The following is an 18,045-nucleotide window of genomic DNA, read 5'->3' as shown; positions in this document are numbered from 1 at the left end:
GCCCTCAACCCCCTGATTCATCTGCGTCATGATGATTGACAGAAAGGGTTGTTGTTCTTCAGGAGAACGCCGTGTGTTGAGGAAAACATAATGGGGTCTATGCAACTGAGCATAGGTCATATTTTGACATGATTTCAATCGATCGATCAAGCATGCAATCAATAAATTAATCAATCAAGCAATCAATCAATTAGCCTTTTTGTCACATATGTAATCGTACGAGATGGTGAAATGAAATCCCACCAGCCCCTTTCAACTTGTGCATTATCCCTTGGCATGGTTGGTCCTTGATAACAATTGAAGTGTGCATCCAATAAGATCCATATAGCTGCAATACATTATTTTCATGCTATTAGCCATATAGGCTTAGGCCTACATTTAGTAAACTATTAGGCCTATATGCATGTTTTTTATTCCCAATACTCACAATTACTCGTACACTTTTGCTTTGATATTATAGAGCCTTAAAAGAAAGAATGAAAGAAAGGAAGGAAATAGCCTGTGTTCTTTCTGTCATGTTATCGATATCCCTAAATAGCCTACAGCATGCAAGAGACAGTAAAAAAGAAATTTGGACTTGGGCCAAGTCCAAATTTCTTTTTAACTGCCTCTTACTCTTGATAACCTTTATTTTTGCTTTGCTCCTGTTTCTTTTCTTTTCTTGCTTTTCAGCAACGTTATACGCTCATGCCTCATTTTGTCTTTTTGTTGTTGTTCCATTTCTCTCTCCGTGGTGTTGAGTCTTTCGTTGCCATGGTTACCACTTGACGCTGGAGTACAGTGCTATCTTGATTAGCACTGCTAGCCACGATTAGTTGTTCGTGACAATTGCTTTTACTGTAGTTAGCTAGACCAAATGAACCGCAGGGAGACACCGAAGGAGTTAAAACCTCTAAGTCACTCAGGTCAGCTAACAGCTTTCTGTCTCTCCAATTCGCCTCTGTCCGTCTCTTTGCCCCCATTCTTTTGTGGGCTAACGTTAGCTAGCGTTACATGTGACCTCTTCACCTGTTTTAGGAGCTTCACTGATTGCAATGAATAGAATACGCTACCCCTGCGTGTACGAAACTTGACCTGTTCTTATGCAGTGTTGGAAGAAGTAGGACTCAGACCTTTTACTTCAGTAGAAGTAGCGATAGTGTGACGTTAGTTGCACTGTTAACGTAAAGGTAAATAGTCCATAAATGTAACGTTACTCAAGTAAAAGCACAACTAGCATCAAAATATAGCCCACATACAGTGTCAAACTCAAAGACTCTTAATGAATGAGTTACAATTGTAACTCATTCATATGCTCCTGGGTAGCTAGTTGTAGTATAGTAGTCATAGTTGTATCTGACCTAAATCAATATACATCAAAATGCATTTCTGATTATATTTCGTTTTAATAATCTTAATCATTAATCTGCTTAACTAGTTACTTAAGTAACTAGTTAAATTATAATTAAATCACATGCAGCACTTGTGGAGTATTTATGAAATGTAACGTTACTTAGTTGGATAGTTACATTGCAGTCTATGCAGATCTGATCTTATTAAATAAGAGGGAAAATACATGAGTCAGTTTCATTGGCTTTTGTACGTCCATACTTTTGTGAGATTATTTTGCAAAAACAAATAAAAGCACTGGAGCAATTGTTTTCCTTAAGGGCCAAGGGCATCTTTAGCAAAGCAAAGCATTTATTCGAAAAACTGTACTGAGTCTGTGACGGACAACATGGAGGAAGCAAAGTGAAACACTTACAAAAGCCAAGGATTAATCATTGTTGTTGTGGCCATGGAAACAATAATCAGGCATAGCTGGATAAAGAGAAATTAACAGAATAGCATAACCATGTCATTGTTCCACAGTAATCTCTTTGTGTGTGCATGTGTGTGTGTGTGTGTGTGTGTGTGTGTGTGTGTGTGTGTGTGTGTGTTGTGAGCACTGATAGGCTCTTTTTTTTTAATATGTTGTAATTAGGTAATCACCCATAAACCATATGAATTACTTAATACTTGAACAATGGCTGTAACACTACTACTTCAAACCTCTAATATTGACTGTTGATTTGTGTCTATCCTACTGTCTACTGTATTCCCTTATAATGCCCATATTTAATGCTGTTTTTTTTTTTTTTTTAAAGTTTATCCTTACACTGCTATAGTATTATATTACTATATTTACATTATCCTCTTATATTGTCCATATTTAATGCTGGTCTCTAGACTTGCACTATTGGACCTATTTGCACTACCACTATGACACACCCTCTCATACTGAATCACAGGGTCAGTTCCTGCCCTATCACTGCAAATGTCTCATGCTTATACATCCCTTAGTACATTCATGTGGATTTTTTATTTTTTATTTTATTTTATTTAGTATTTTTTTATTTTATTGTCCATGCTATTCATGTGGATTTGCTTTTCTATCATCCTGTTTGTGATGTATGTGAATGTTGTGTGTGATGTCTTAAGCTACTGGGACCTTGAATTTCCCCTTGGGGATCAATAAAGTATCTATCTTTCTATCTATCTATCTATCTATCTATCTATCTATCTATCTATCTATCTATCTATCTATTATTATTTCTGTGTGTAGATATTACAGAGGGACTTTTAAGTATTGTACCACCCACTTTCCGATAACATGGCATTACTCAAACATACACAAACTGTTGCCATTTTACAGTCTATTTCTTTACTCTCCTCTCCTCCAGAGAACAAGAAGCTAAGAACATCAGAAGAGTTGGACATCTTGGGTGATGACCAGTCCAGGAGCTCTACTCTTTCAGGCAGTGATATCCAGGCTCTGGCCATTCACCCACGGGACCTCAATAAAGTAAACCCGCCTCCCCCATATAAAGTTTTAACATTAGTTGGACATTAAAATACAAATCATGTGTGTGTGGCACCAATGTACTTTTATTTTAAAGCACTTATATGTAACTGAGAATGTGATCATGACTGCAGCTTCATACACCAAAGCCACCCAAGAGCCGTCAACAACCAGTGCTCTTGGCTTGTGTGCGTAAGACACGTCCAGCTGATGAAGTTAGAAATGCTGGCTCTCAAAAGCTGGACTACACTGGTTAGTTGTATTCCTTTGCCCTCATGGACAATAACATACTGTGCAGTAGCCGGTAGTTCATAAGAGATGTTATCTGACTCATAATATGCATGCATAAGGCTAAAATTATGTCTTTCTGTCCATTTACTTTTCTTTTCAGGACCGGAAGGGCTTCGGTTTGATGAACAGGGAAGAGTTCTACCACACAGCATCCTGGGTAGTTTAGAGGATTTCAGAAGTTATCTGGAGGCCAAAGGGGAGACAGAGGTAAATTCAGAACAAATATAATGCGAACACACGAAACAAAAATCTTTCTTTACATACAGTATTTAAAACCTGACAACTGAAAGCAGCTTGCATTCTAGAAATATATTGACTGTCACTGTAAGTCACGTCTTCTTTCCATCCTCTTTCCACTATCCAGTTGGTGAAGCGAATACCAAAATCCCAGAGATATGCTCCATCTGAGGCCCCAGAGAGGCATCACTCTGAGCCTGTGGAGAATGGGCATGGCTACAAAAACATCCAGAGTAATGCCCTGCAGCATTGGTATACACATATGACGCAGCGCAGACAGCAGCAGGACTTCTTATCTGGTGAGCTGATCAGAGAGTACAGCAAACTGGACCAAAAGACATCATTTTTGCATCATATACAACTGCAGGGACGTGGGGGAAGCCACAATAAACTCACTTGCCTGCATTTTTATTAACATTAACTAAAGACCAGTACAACAGGCATTTTAAAATGGAAGAGAACATACTTTATGCATAATCTCAAATGAGGTTTCTCATTGTAAGATATTTGCTCATTTAAAAACAACTATTTGATATCATAAGTATGCATTCATTTCTTATCTCTGTGTCTATCTATTTCTCTATTCATCTCCTGCTCTTTTCAACTCTTTCAAGACTTGCTCTACCGGCCAGTCGAAAACTTGCTGATGAACCAAGCTAACCGTTTCAGAGAAACTCAGGAACAGAGGGAGTTTCTAAACCAAGTCATGCCACTCATCCACTCTGGATATGTATGACACATATTTGCTTTCTCTGTTCTACTGTGTTTTTAGTCAGCTGTCAGAATCATATCTTATATTTGTTATATTTCTAAAGTAAAAATGTTCTCTATAGCTGCGTCATTCATGTGTGTCTTTATTTCTATGTCTTAGGGTTACCGTGTGGGAAGTGAGTTTTGGAGTCTCCCCCAGCGTTATGGAGATGAAATGAGTGGCATCACAGCCACTCTGACTCAGACAGAGCAGGGCAGACGGGAGCCTGTCACACATGTAGGACAACCAGGCAGCATACTCAAGGAATCAGGTACACGCAGACACTTATTCGCTGTGTCCCAATTTTCCCTCTCCGTCTTGTTCTAGAAAACTTGTCCTTCTCATTGTGTTTTTCTTTTCTTTTCTTTAGTTCACCTGAAACCCAATGGTTTCCCAAATAAAAAAATGCTCTTTGACATTTAAACTATCCACTTTTCCCTCCAATTTTTTCCCCCTCAAAGAAGAGTCTTTAGGGGGACTCCAATAAACCGAGAGTAACTGTATTCTTTCTGTGGGGAATTTTTCTTCCTCTAGGAATAACTTATACTGAGACTCTGCGTCCAGCCTCTCGGACTTGGGACCAGAGCGCATACCTGCAGCACCAGTGCCAGGAGCTCAGGGAGGTTCTACGAGACGTGGACATCCAAAAGCCAGTAACACAACATACAAACTATAACAGTGAATGCTCCTTTGGCTTAGTAGCAATTCAAATGTATACAATTGGTCCTATTGTACCATTGTAATAGGCCCCAGTGCAGTCTGATTTGTTGTTTTTTTTGCACATGAAATTTCCTTGAGGAAAATGTGACAGGTTGAGGTCAAAGGTTTTTAACTACAGGTAGACCAATACATGGGCCCAGCCAATTGCAGATGCATCAGTATCAGAGTATATGTTGACCGATAAGTGGCTTGATGGTGTTTTAAGCCTCCAACGTCGCCTTCCAGGCAGCTAACCCTAACCTTAACCCTAAACATAACTGTTGCCTGGAAGGCGACGTTGGGGGCTTAAAACACCAAACACCCGATAAGTAGCAAGAAATTGCTGTACAGAATTGCGACAGATAATGTATGTTTAAGGTAAGTCCACCGGAGACACCTTTCAATTTTGTTTTTCAATTGTCTTTAATCAGGCAACATAACACAGTCCAAATTATTCACATTACACTTTTTTTTTTGTCTCTCTAACAATGTACAAGAACCTAATTTCATGTACACACCACAGATCTAGATTGTGCATCAACAACTTCATGATTTGGACCACTCGTCCAACCACGCAGCCCACTGAAGCTGCTCATGCCCACAGGACATTCTGTCTCTGGCTGCTAGAGCTGCTAGCTGCTCCTGATCACTCTGTATCTTTACAAACAGCCTGTGATCATCCAGCCATGGGCACACTGTTCTGGGTTTTATGTACAAATACTGCCAATATGTGATTTATCTTAATTGATTAAAATGTACATTCAGTACACACATGTGTAATGAGATTAACGAGGCACTGGAGCCCTTCCATAAACATTCATGTTCACATAAATTGCAGTTATGAAATCTGGAGCGTGTCCAGTCATAGAGTAGCACTGTTGAGATCTGTGAGGTAACAGAGGCCAAGGAAATTGACTAAACTTGGCTTTCTGCTCTCTCTGCATTACAATGATTATCAGCAGAGGCAGGAGGTTCTGGGATAAACACGTTGCACACCCAGTTTCCATTAAAACCTATTAACTCCCTAAGTAACAGGTGCTGATTTTGGGTAAGTTTAGTCAAATGATATTTTGTTATCTGGTTGCATTTAGTATCCTCTTTCACACACACACACACACACACACACACACACACACACACACACACACACACACACACACACACACACACACACACACACACGTCTGTGACATAAGAGAAAATGGTAGCAGTGGGTTCTCTCGTGCTGGTGGCTAATGTCATGCTGAGGTGATTTGGGGTCTGAAGTACCTCCTGACCAACACAGACAGTAACAAACCGTCCTGCCAGTGGCTGACTTGTCCATGGCTTTGTGACATCTGTGTAACAGTAGAGAGAGAGATATAATGGGGACAAGGAGCGTTTATTAAATGAGAAAAGAAGAGAGAGGAAGGTCATGTCTCCAGACAGGGGGGGGGGGACAATAGATTGCATTTGTATTTGTTTGTTTCACTCTGACTATCACGCAACGTAGTGGTAGAGCTAAGTTCATGTCAACATTCAGATGTGTAATGAAGGGAGGTAAAGCAAAAACAATACAGTATAAAGCACTTTTTCAAAAGCAGGAATCAGACTATTGAATGGACATACAGAGCTGACCACTTCCTTCATAACCACCACTATGTGTCACTTTGATTACTTACAGGATATCAATGCACTGGAGGTTATTGGCTCTGGCAAGCCATTTACTTTTGTCACAGTGTGTCGTAGTCCCTTACTGGAGAAGGAGGAAGAGGAGACAGAGTCCAAGAAGATAAAGAAGGAGAACCTGTAAGCTGTGCTTCACTAATTTATTAGATATTTGCAATCCTTCCTAACCAAAGTCCAACTTTTTCTAGGCAGAATATCTCAATATCACGATGCTGCCCTATTTCAAAGACACTTTAAAACACAATTGTGTATTCACGAGCCATTCATTCAATGGTGCATTAATTAAGATGGGAAATGCCATGAGACCACGTTGATGTATTTGCGCACTGCTAAATATGTCATTCAAACTGTAATGGAAATAATAGAAAGAAAGCACAAAATATTTGTTCTTATAAGCAACCTTGATATTTATATATATAAAGACTATTATATGGATCTATTTTCCATTAATGTGGGATTCAGTTGTCAGTAATGTAGTGTTGAGGTTAAATGTCCCAGTATGTACTACTATGTGTCGTCAAAATAGTTTCTGTTTATCCCGTTTGAGGGCAGCTTTCTGATGCAACACTTGAAAGATTCAAGTTAAACAGAAACAATTGAATGCATTATGGAATCTAATGGCTAGACCGACTCATTCACTAAATGTCCAACTCATGGACTGAGTGGTACTACTCATTGTCTTCCACAGTGATCCGCTGGCACAGTATGACGATGTTCGGTCAGATGCTCTGCTCATTCCTGCCTTGAGGTTCTGTGGTCAGCTTGCTAGCTGGACTGGAAACTCCACCACTAACCAGGTACAGAACGGTCTTTACACAGTAGTTTGGTTGGCATGTTTCGAACTAGGACTTAGGTAAATTCTCAAATGGTATTACCTACCTCAGAGAAAACCAGGCCTATAGTGGAGACATGCTTTTATTTTTTTCATCCCGAGTTAATGCAACCTCCTTGTTTACCTTTCATCTTGATAAATTGCTTATGAAATCAATTTCCACAGCATCAGTACTTTGCCTGTCTCCCCAAACAACGTTAAGCTACCATGAATGAAACCTGCAGGCGTCCCATTTTAGGTAGGCTTTTAATGTGAAAAGACATCGGTCAAACATCAAATGTTTTGTTGACCGTAGCTTAACATTGATCAGGATGATCACGACTGGACTTAATTATTGAAAACATTATTTGTATAAACAAAATTGAAACTGAGAGCAGCAGAGTGCTGAATATAACATGACTCTGCTGTTGTATTCATTGAATTAGTGCCATAGAGACTGACATTATTCTACCTAGGCTACAGGTCATTTAAATCTCCTCAATCTTTTCTACCTGGCTTTTACAGTATTAGCGGTCGGCCTTCATTTGTACGTCCTGGCTATTATTTGAAATTATTTTGAATACACTTTCTCACTCTCCAACACTCATTGATCAGGGAGAAGTAGGAATCAGTGCCACGATAATCTTTGAGGCTCTGACTGGAGAAAGAGCCTCTTCCCACCTGGAGCTGCACAATGAAGGCAGCACAGCTATCTTCTACAGCTGGCAGCAGCTTCCCGTGCCACACAGCTTTCCTAACCTGCGATCACGAACAAAGAAGCTGCACTTCTACTTCAACTCCTCCTCTGGTACACACAAACATAATCAGACACCTGCTGCCACGTCATACGCTGTTTGTCCCTGTGTCGACCTTATCATACTGTGTCTTTCAACCAGTACTCAGTGCGCCTTACTGCTTTCAATTTTGCTTCCCCTCCCGTCTAGGTGTGATCCGTCCAGGTGACACCCAGCGGGTGGAGATCATATTTAAGTCAGAGGAGCCAGGCATCAATACTGAACGATGGCAGCTCGACACCCACCCTGTGCTGCTGCAAGGAGCCTCCATGCAGGTCACATTAAGGGGAGTGGCTCTGTACCAGGACAAAACCACAGACCAGAGGCTTTTCATAGAGGTGGTGTACAATTAAACTGTGTGTGGTAAAATGTGAGACAGAAAAACATGATGGCACTAAGGTTTTCATGAACAGAAACCAATATGTTGCTTTTTTGTCTGTGTTTCTGTTGTCTGTGCACGAGCAGACAAAGCTGGAAAAGATAGTGAAGGTAAAAATGTGTCTGTCGATTGTGTACGACATGCTGCTGGGTGTCCGCACACCAGAGAGACCCAGCTCTCCTGCAGAACTTTACGTCACTGAAGAACAAGAGTTTTTAAGCAAAAACCCCAAGGTAAATCCTACAAGTGGAAGAATGTTACTTAACACATCTCACACGTTTTAGTCACCAGTGAAGTTGATCTTTTTGTACAAACCTTAAACCTCCTTAGGATTCAGTGTTGCCTACAGAGAATGGTGACTTGTTATTTTTTTTCATATATAGTTTGAGACACATTGGTCATCACACATCAGGGTGGCCTGATTCTGTGTGTCATTTATGTTGTTCAGAGTGTTTTTTTTTAGTCTGAGTCTTAGTCACACCACCTCATGCAGTGTGAGATGACCCGTTAATGGGCCTATTCATTGTGTTGTTTTTTTACATTTCACTGGCTGTAGACAAGAGTGTGATCAGCCCATTATGGTTGCCCTTTCCTAACCTGGATTTGGTGTTAGTCCACGATTATAGTATTGCCATCACAATTCATGGTAGCTCATTAACTAATAATTAGGGCTGGGACGATATGCTTTTGTCCCGATTTGATTCTTTCACGATACATGGGTGCTGATTCAATTTGTATTGCAATTTTCATGTATTGAGATCCTAGGAGTATTGCGATTCGATAGTATTGAGAATTGGGATTTTATTTTCCTTCTTTAACAAAACCAAAAGTTAAATAATACACATATAGAGACAATATATCATGAGACATATTAGAAATCTCATGATATATTGTCTCTATATGTGTATTATTCAACTTGTGTTTGTATATATATATATATATATATATATATATATACAGAGATGGGAAGTAACAAAGTACAAATACTTCGTTACTGTACTCAAGTAGATTTTTCAGATATTTTTACTTTACTATTTATTTTTGTGCCGACTTTTTACTTTTACTCCTTACATTTTTAACATGAATATCGGTACTTCTACTCCTTGCATTTTACCAAATTGGCTCGTTACTTTAGTTTCAAATAATTTCAGTGGAGTTACCGTTATTATTGCGGCTTGATGGCGGTAACGTTAAACTAACTCTAAAAGTATGGGGAACTTCTTAATTAATGTTAAAGTTTAGTCATTCATATTTTATCCTTTATTTTCTTTCCAGAAGCCATATTTAAGCACACACACATATATGTAGATTCCTTTAAATGTTAAGGGGAAGATTAAAAAAGAGAAACTGGATCTGTGAATTCTCACAGAATCATAATTGAATTCATATCTTATTCAGAATCTTATTACCCTGGAGTCTCAGTCTCTGTTACAATAATCATATATGTGATGTTTTAGGCCTATTGGCAGACATCCATTTAAAATGTAGGCAGTGGCATATAAAGAGCCTTTGTTCCATGTCCACTGAAGTTTCTCAGCTTGCACTCTACTAACATTTATGTGGTCCAGGTAGCTTTGCATAAAAAATGGTTGTCATTCGCAAGGCTACTTTTACTTTTATACTTTAAGTACATTTCCAAGCCTGTACTTTGTTACTTTTATTTGAATAAAGAAGTTAAATCTGTACTTCTACTTGAGTACGGGAAGTGAGTACTATTGCCATCTCTGTATATATATATCGATTCCGGGGAAAAGAATCGATTCTAAAAATTCTCGCAAAGAAAATCCCGATACATACGATTTTCGATTTCTTTCCACACCCCTACTAATAATAGATAACTGCTAAAATCTTAAACCAGTCACTGTTACCTCTACACTGTACAAAAGAGTTTATGTTGCCATGGCAGTGTTCAGTATTAATTTAACTGGTTTAATTAGGAGACTGATTTGATTGGTCTAGTAGTGAATATAGAGCAGTATTCTTAATAGACAATAGCTAAAGCAATGGGAGGGATTAACTGGAAACAACATTGGAAAGTTACCAAACATGAAACAGATCTCTCATTATATTCCATCTATTTGGGATAAATAGAGGGCTTTTTCTTTAAAAGTCACATCTCTCATTACCAAATATTAGGTCGATTACAGCTCTCTTAACTTTCATGAGGTCACATTTAATCACCACAAAGGGTGGCACACATTTTTTTGCCTTGACGACAAAAAATGATGACATGCATCACAGTTGTTAGAGGAGAATAACTATCAGTGGCGATGATCATCCTGTGGCGTGACAGTAATTTTTCTTAATAGGAGTCTTGTGGTCTCCTGTTTACTCATGTAAATTACTGCTCCATACATTGTTTTAGTTGCAGTACCTTCATGAGCCAGTGGAGGACCTAAAGAGATTGTGGCAAGAAGTGCATCCAGGAAGCACCTGGGACCTCTCTGTCGATACACTCCGACAGGTACAGTCATTCTGTACTGTTATAGAGCATGAGAACACTTGGTTAGTACAAAGAAAGTACATATAGCAGGTTGGTCCAAGGTTATAGTTCCAAGGGTCTCTTTGAATGCACTGTGCACCCTTCTGTAAAATGTTATACCATGATGATGCATCAAAAACATATTGGTCCATTCGCATATTCTCAACTTCAGGTTGTGCTGTCTCTGCCTGAGCAAGAAGCAGCTCAGGAAAAGAGCCTGGCCCAGCTCAACTCCCTGTTTCTGCAGCTTTCTGAGCCTTCTCAACTGAAACACAACCAGCTAACAGCAGCAGCTATAGGGTGAGGCATGAACACACATGATTCATGTAGCATCTCTATCAAAGCACCTTGGCTGTGTTATACACACACCCACGAGCCACACCTGCACACTTGGTGTAGTAAGCCTACAGGTTACAGTGGTGTGTGGTGCCCCCTGCAGGCAGCAGCTGTGGAGGAAACTGCTGGACACTATGGCTGGCGAGGCCATGTGGCTGAGAAACCTGCTGGGCCTTCCAGAGACAGACACATGGATCGATAAAAAGGAGGAATCCCCCATCTTGGAAGCTGGTGAGACTCACAGACTTTCATTCGGACATAGATTGGTGACGATTCATGCTGCCTACTATTCTGTTATCACATTGCAGATATAGCTGAGAACAAAGATGAGAAGAGTGAGAAAAAGGGAGGAGCAGCTGCTAAAGAGGAGAGGACTGGGGCAAGGTCCAAAATTAAAGATGACAACAAAGGGGAGTCCAAGTCAGCAACTACTGAAAAATCAGTGGAGGTGAGGGAAATAAAAAGTATGTGTTTGTGGAGCTGATGGGCTGTTTTTCCACTGAGTGGCAGCAGATTCAAAAGTGTTTTCATTATTAGCATGAATAAAGTATCAAGACACATCACTTCAGCAGACTTTCAGCTGATCCAATCATGAGTCACCTTCTGTACTTCAAACAAGCTGTCAGCTCATCATTCTTTCATTCATTCATTCATCTGCCATTCATCAAGACAATTTTTGTTTTCTTGTTACTACTGACTGCCTCCACACAACCCGGCCACCTACTGCCTGGTTCTCAGTAGGGGTGTGCAAAAAAGTCGATTCACATTCAAATCGTGATTCAAGCTCTACCGATTCAAAATCGATTCATAGAATTCCAAAAATCGATTCATATTTTTTATTTTATTTTTTTAAACTACTGCAATCACATAGGAAAAGTAACTACATTCACATACTGTGAATCTTTTTTTAATCGAGAATCGTTTTTGAATCTTGAGCCTGAAAATCGATATTGAATCGTGACATTTTCTGAATAGTGCACCCCTAGTTCTCAGTAATGCATATACCTGCAATATTATGTTCTGTTGGCTAGTTTTCTGAAACACTGTATTATATGTCATGTTGTGTGCATGCTGGGTTTTGGTCTCCATAACACTGAAGTTTTTGTTCCTTTATGTGTGTGCACAGGAAGCTAATGCTCTCCATCGTTCTCTTTTGTCCACCAGAGAAGTCCGTTATAGTAGCTTACCAATAGATTATGGTCATGGCCATTCATGTTTTTACATTGTGACTGGTCGGGTGAGACAACGAACAAAACATTTCACTTAGTTCCCATCCATTTTAATGCAAATTATTGTTTTCCTGCCCCCATCCTCATTAGGCCCCACCACTTTGCATCGTCCTATTCACAAATCTGAATTTCAGAAGCTTTTCTTCGTCAGCACTGGGATTGAGAGACGTGTTTTTCAAATATAGACGAGATGCTGTGTCATGGTCGCTCAGACTCGTCACTTAAACGATGTTCTCGGTGTGAATCAGCCCTGAGACCTGTTACATCTCTCTCCTAATGGTTTGTTTCTCCATTATCAGCCATCAAAGGCAAAAAAAAAAAGGACGTAATATTAAAATTAGAAGTTGACTAAAGATGCAGTCTGGTCTGAATGTCTGTGTATTTTGCTGAGTGATTTTCTCCTCTGTGTGATGGTTGAGTCATAGGTAAGGTACAGCCTATTACTTACAGGGTACCATGGTAACAGGACACTGCGCGCAAATGTGCACCTGCTTTCCAACTGTGTGCCCAGGATGTGAATTAATAGCACCTGGACCAGTTCAAGCCATCTGTGGTGCACGCACACACACAGCTAAACGTTAACCTTAAACAGTGCATATCATCCAATGTTAAACACCATGACTATGTGGGAGGTAGTTTTTCAGGATGCAAGATGCACACAACCACATACCAGCCAACTCGTGGAAATGTGATCCTCTCGCGTGGTCAGTAAAAAGTCATTCATCACTAACTTGTGTCTGTTTTTTATGTGTCTGTGTACAGGACAGCAAAAAGAAGGGAAAAAAAAAGGAGGAAGCGGTGAAACGCACAAAAGAAAAGCAAGGAAAGGAATCGGCCCCACTGACTGATACCCCTCCAGACAGCGTCAGTCAACATCCTCCTGGTGACCAAAATGTAGAGGCGGAGGTGATGGACATTTACAGGAGGCTCCTGCACAAAAAGGCAAGTCTTTTAATTGTCTCACAGTTTTAAAGGGGCACTCACACTAAGTTCAGTGTACTCGTCATGAGGAATTCTACTCAACCTGTGAACACATTTGTATAATATCTGCTATGGCTCTGGAGGACTTTTCTTAAGTTTGAAAAAGTAACCCTGATGATGCATTCAAGGTTATCGCAGGTCTCAGGTGTGTGTTTTAAAGAAGTGGACATTTAGGAGGGGGGTTTCTAATGAAAGGCACAATCCAGTTGCATTATGGGAAATGTAGGATCTTGTTTTCTCTCTCTCGCCTCTGCTTCTTAAATGTTTACCTCTCTTGTTCAAAAATCTATCTCTCATGAGCCCCCCAAATTTAAGGAAGTGCAACACCAAATCACTCGAGTAGCCTTTTAAAGCTACATTGTGTAAGAATTTCTCCCATCTAGCGGTGAAATTGTATATGACAACCAACTGAATATTACTTTCTAACCCCTCCCATTCCGAGCGCGTTGTAACTCCTACGGTGGCCATATTATATAAGTACAACTTCGTCCGTGTTCCTTCCAGTGTAATAATAGTTTTACGTTATTTTGGTACCATTTCATTGCTAACATCAGCTATCAGGTTCCCAAACATATGCAAGCTAATGTTAGTAGAGTATCAGTGCTATCGTTATTCTGTATATTGTACGAGATTAATAGTGTAAGACAATGTTTACAGCGCAGGAGAGAAGCAACGGAGGTTTGTGTTTTTAATGAATTTCTCTGAGCAGTATGAACAATGTCAATTAAACCGAAATGAGCTCTTAGTATCTCCATCGTTTACATGCAGCTGTTCTAGCTGTAGCTAGTCTGTGTTACAACTGCACGTGACGTGAGTTGTCTGCCAGGGAAATCACGACATATATGATTACGTTTATGTTACAAGCTAGACAATCCTTTTTCATCATTGACGTGAGGAAAAGTATCCTAGACGTCGTTCTAGCGTTATGCACAACCATGCTATAGTTAGCCAAGCAACTATAAAACTTCGAATTTACACAAATAGGCAGAATTACCTTTTGAGAAGAAATCAGGCAACTTCGGCGTTCCTTCGGCGTCCCATCCTTGCTCCTTATGAGCTCTTTCCATCTTAGAAAAGCCACTCCAATATTAACTTTGGTCTTGTTACTTTGCCTGTCGCATTGTCGTTATAATTCTCTTTTTAACTTCCTTGGCGACTCCGTTACATGTCCTAGAGAATAGGTGTGATCCTCCATCTTCAACCGGCTTTCAAATCTGCTGGCAGTCCCCCTGGCATTCGTCACAGTGCCACTGGTATGTCCCTCTTTGGCTAATGTATTTTAAAGATGGAGGCGCAACATGGTAGAATACATACGAGCGACTCTCTGGTATGTATTCTGAATGATTCTAAATGGCCGATTCTACGCTTACGAGAATACTTTGATTAGTTGGTGGAAGTAATTACACATGAATGAGCACATATTTGTGAAAAAACTAAGTTTTTTTTGCTAAGAATCAATTCAAAAAATTACACAATGTAGGCTTAAGGTTATACCCTAATACATTCATCTATGTGTATCAATCTGTCAGGTGTATGCTCTGATGGAAGACCTGGTGGACAACCTTTGTGACCTGATGGATGATCTTAATGAGGGAGATGAACAGGATAAACACACTACTAACACGTGAGAGGCAGCCACAGGAGCCCACTGAACATATTCAACCAAATATGATATATATATATATATATATATATATATATATATATATATATATATATATATGATATGATATAATATGAACATGTCACATATTCTGAAACTTTTTCTACCTTCATTTGTTGTGAAAATTAATAAACTTTTTGGTGTTCTGACACAGCAGATGTGGAGTTATATTCATTCTGTCTCATTCACATATTAACGCTCAAACGGATGATAGGTTAACAGTACCGCTGACTATGCAAACGGCGCGCCCCCGTCCCTGCCTCTCTCTCGCCGCTGTGATTGTGTATGCTGTGCGTGCGTGGCCTGCCGGTGCTGTATGAGTGTGTGGATGGGGCTGCCTGAGTGAGAGAGGGAGTGAGTGAGCCGTGTGCTCTGGCTTATCCTTGTCCTATGCGGATTTCACCACTGACTGAGCGACTCGCATCATCCAGGTTAGGCCTGGGTTTAGACGCTAACATTCCCATTCAAGGGAACACTCACTGTTCGGCTCCTCTCTCACGTTTGCCGGATATAGGAGCGGAGGGAGATAACTGTGGTTGCTCTGCTTCTTAGCCGATCCTAGCGGAGGGGATATTATCTGGACTTGAAGAGGAGATAGCGGAGAGGCGAGGATGCTCAGTGGACAAGGCGAGAGATGAGTAATGGGCAAGGTAAGCGGCATGTTGAAATGACCGGGGGGGGGTATCTTTTGGCTTTTTTTGTGCAAATAATTCTCATTTTAAGTGAGTATGCAATCTACAATGTAGCCTACTGAGCTGCCGACCTACTACATGTAACAGACAACTCCAGTGGCAGTTGGCCTTGCACAGGAATCTGTGCTACACATGGCAGCCTGCACAGGGAATCCACCGCAAGAGAGAGAGAGTGTGTGTGTGTGTGTGTGTGTGTGTGTGTGTGTGTGTGGGGGGGGGGGGTAATGCATTATGCAGACCCAGCATGAGCGCCCTCCTCCTCTCCATCGCCACCTGAAATACACGGTTCACCTGTTGTCACAGCACGCATGCGCATCCATAAATGTGGACGACGGGATGACGTAGGTTGTCTGAGTTTGAGCATTTTGGCGCATCAGACCAGACCATATCAGTTAATAAACTTAATCACTCTCACTTACTTACTTGGATGTATAACTTTATGTGTTCGTGTATGTATTGTTGTAGTAGTATATGTAGTATTTGAAGTGAAAGCATATCATTTGCATTATTCAATTGGTATCTAGGCCTAGAGACAACTGTAACCTGGAGTTGAGCATCACGACTTCAGTTAATAATGTAATCAGGTGACTCTTCCTGGAGTTGGTCCATCTTGATGTAGTGACGGTGGCTCACAGTGAATGTTTTAAAGTTATTACACCCAGATGAGTCATTTGAATAGAGCAGCTCATAGCTGTGAATCAGAAAATATTCCAGTACAACCACCAAGGGTGCTGTCATACTCACAGAGCAGCTCCACAGTTTGTCCCTGGATGAGTTCATCACCACTGTCTGTCTCTGTGCTGCATGAGTCTTTATGAATTACACAACTGAGCTGTACAATATTTCCTATTTCAGGATGGATTTTACTCTTGTACTTCTGGTTAAAGAACATATGTTGGTGTTTGTGGAACTGTGCACATTCATCTTTGAATGCCGATAATTTATCATATCTTAATCTTTCCAAAGTAACTTATTGGCATCTGAAATATTCTTATTAAAATGATAAATATATAAATATGATTTATACATTTTAGTGTGGTTTCTGATGGCATGTGGCAAATTAATTACAACATTACACAATATAGTATAACATTTTTTATTTATTTTTCAGCTCCTACTATGTGAGCCCCGTCTCTATGCGTAACCTAGAGTTTTTCCTCCGTGCCTCTACGACATGTAACGTTAGATAGCCAATCACAAACATAATTAGATGTCGGTAAAAGCATGCTGCATGCTTATTGGCTCACTGACGCTCATGAGATTTACTCCTTAGGTATTGAAATTGTGTATTGAATGACGAGGCATTTTTCGATACTCGATACTTTAGAGGCAATTCGGTCGGTGCCTAAAAAGTATTGAATTGTCGATTTGATTTGTATTGCGATTTTCATTTATTGTGATTCTAGAAGTATTGTGATTCCTATGTATTTAGTATTGCGATTTTCTTTTCCTTCTTTAACAAAAACAAAAGTTGAATAATACACTTCTAGAAACAATATATCATGAGACATCACAACACTTTTTTTTCTAAGAAGAATGCACATCATATGTCAGTAAGTCTGACATTTATTTCATTTGTAAAGAACATAACATGTATTTTTTGCATTTTCTGCTTTCGGATATGATGTAGTCGCCGTCAGCGGTAGCGTATCAACTCCAAAATCTTTAGGTGAATCATTGGTAAAAAATAAATAAATAGAAAATGTGTGAGGGTCAGACAAAGAAATGAAAAGAGCAATAGTTTCAAACACCTCATGCAGTAGACCGCACTAGCCTTTGATTACCTTTGTGCACGTGTGTGTGTGTGTGTGTGTGTGTGTGTGTGTGTGTGTGTGTGTGTGTGTGTGTGTGTGTGTGTGTGTGTTTGTGTGTGTCAGAACACAAAGCTAAAGATGATTTTGCAGAAAAGTGATACTGGTTGAAGTTGCTGAGCTTCACTTTCTTCTTTATGCCCTTCATTCTCTCTCTCGCTCTCCCTCTCTCTCTCTCTCTCCCTCTCTCTCTCTCTCTCTCTCTCTCTCTCTCTCTCTCTCATATATATATATATATATATATATATATATATATATATATATATATCTATCTATCTATCTCTATCTCTCTTGCACATGTACAAACACTCCCAGGCTCGTCCTCAGACTTTTCTGTCCGCTTCTGCTGATGTTTGCTTTTCAGCAGGATGAGGCATCCTATGACTTGTTTAAGGGTGAC

At 40.0% G+C, this 18,045-nt stretch overlaps 1 protein-coding gene across 1 annotated transcript; it reads left to right on the top strand.

Annotated features, from left to right (window-relative positions):
- Positions 1–856: 856 nt before the first annotated feature.
- Positions 857–15,137, top strand: mycbpap (mycbp associated protein). The gene is made up of 19 exons (XM_078268567.1): positions 857–905; positions 2,703–2,824; positions 2,956–3,073; positions 3,213–3,319; positions 3,477–3,648; positions 3,964–4,079; positions 4,221–4,371; positions 4,635–4,753; positions 6,463–6,587; positions 7,156–7,264; positions 7,894–8,086; positions 8,223–8,410; positions 8,538–8,684; positions 10,817–10,915; positions 11,106–11,233; positions 11,373–11,500; positions 11,578–11,717; positions 13,261–13,440; positions 15,009–15,137. Exons 1-19 carry the CDS (start codon positions 857–859, stop codon positions 15,105–15,107), a joined length of 2,490 nt encoding a protein of 829 aa, XP_078124693.1. The 3' UTR covers positions 15,108–15,137.
- Positions 15,138–18,045: the final 2,908 nt, after the last annotated feature.

Source organism: Sander vitreus, chromosome 2 (genome assembly GCF_031162955.1).
Source record: "Sander vitreus isolate 19-12246 chromosome 2, sanVit1, whole genome shotgun sequence".
NCBI classification, from domain to species: Eukaryota; Metazoa; Chordata; class Actinopteri; order Perciformes; family Percidae; genus Sander; species Sander vitreus.
The sequence above is the reverse complement of the archived record's forward strand: the minus strand, read 5'-3'. Positions and strand labels throughout refer to the sequence as shown.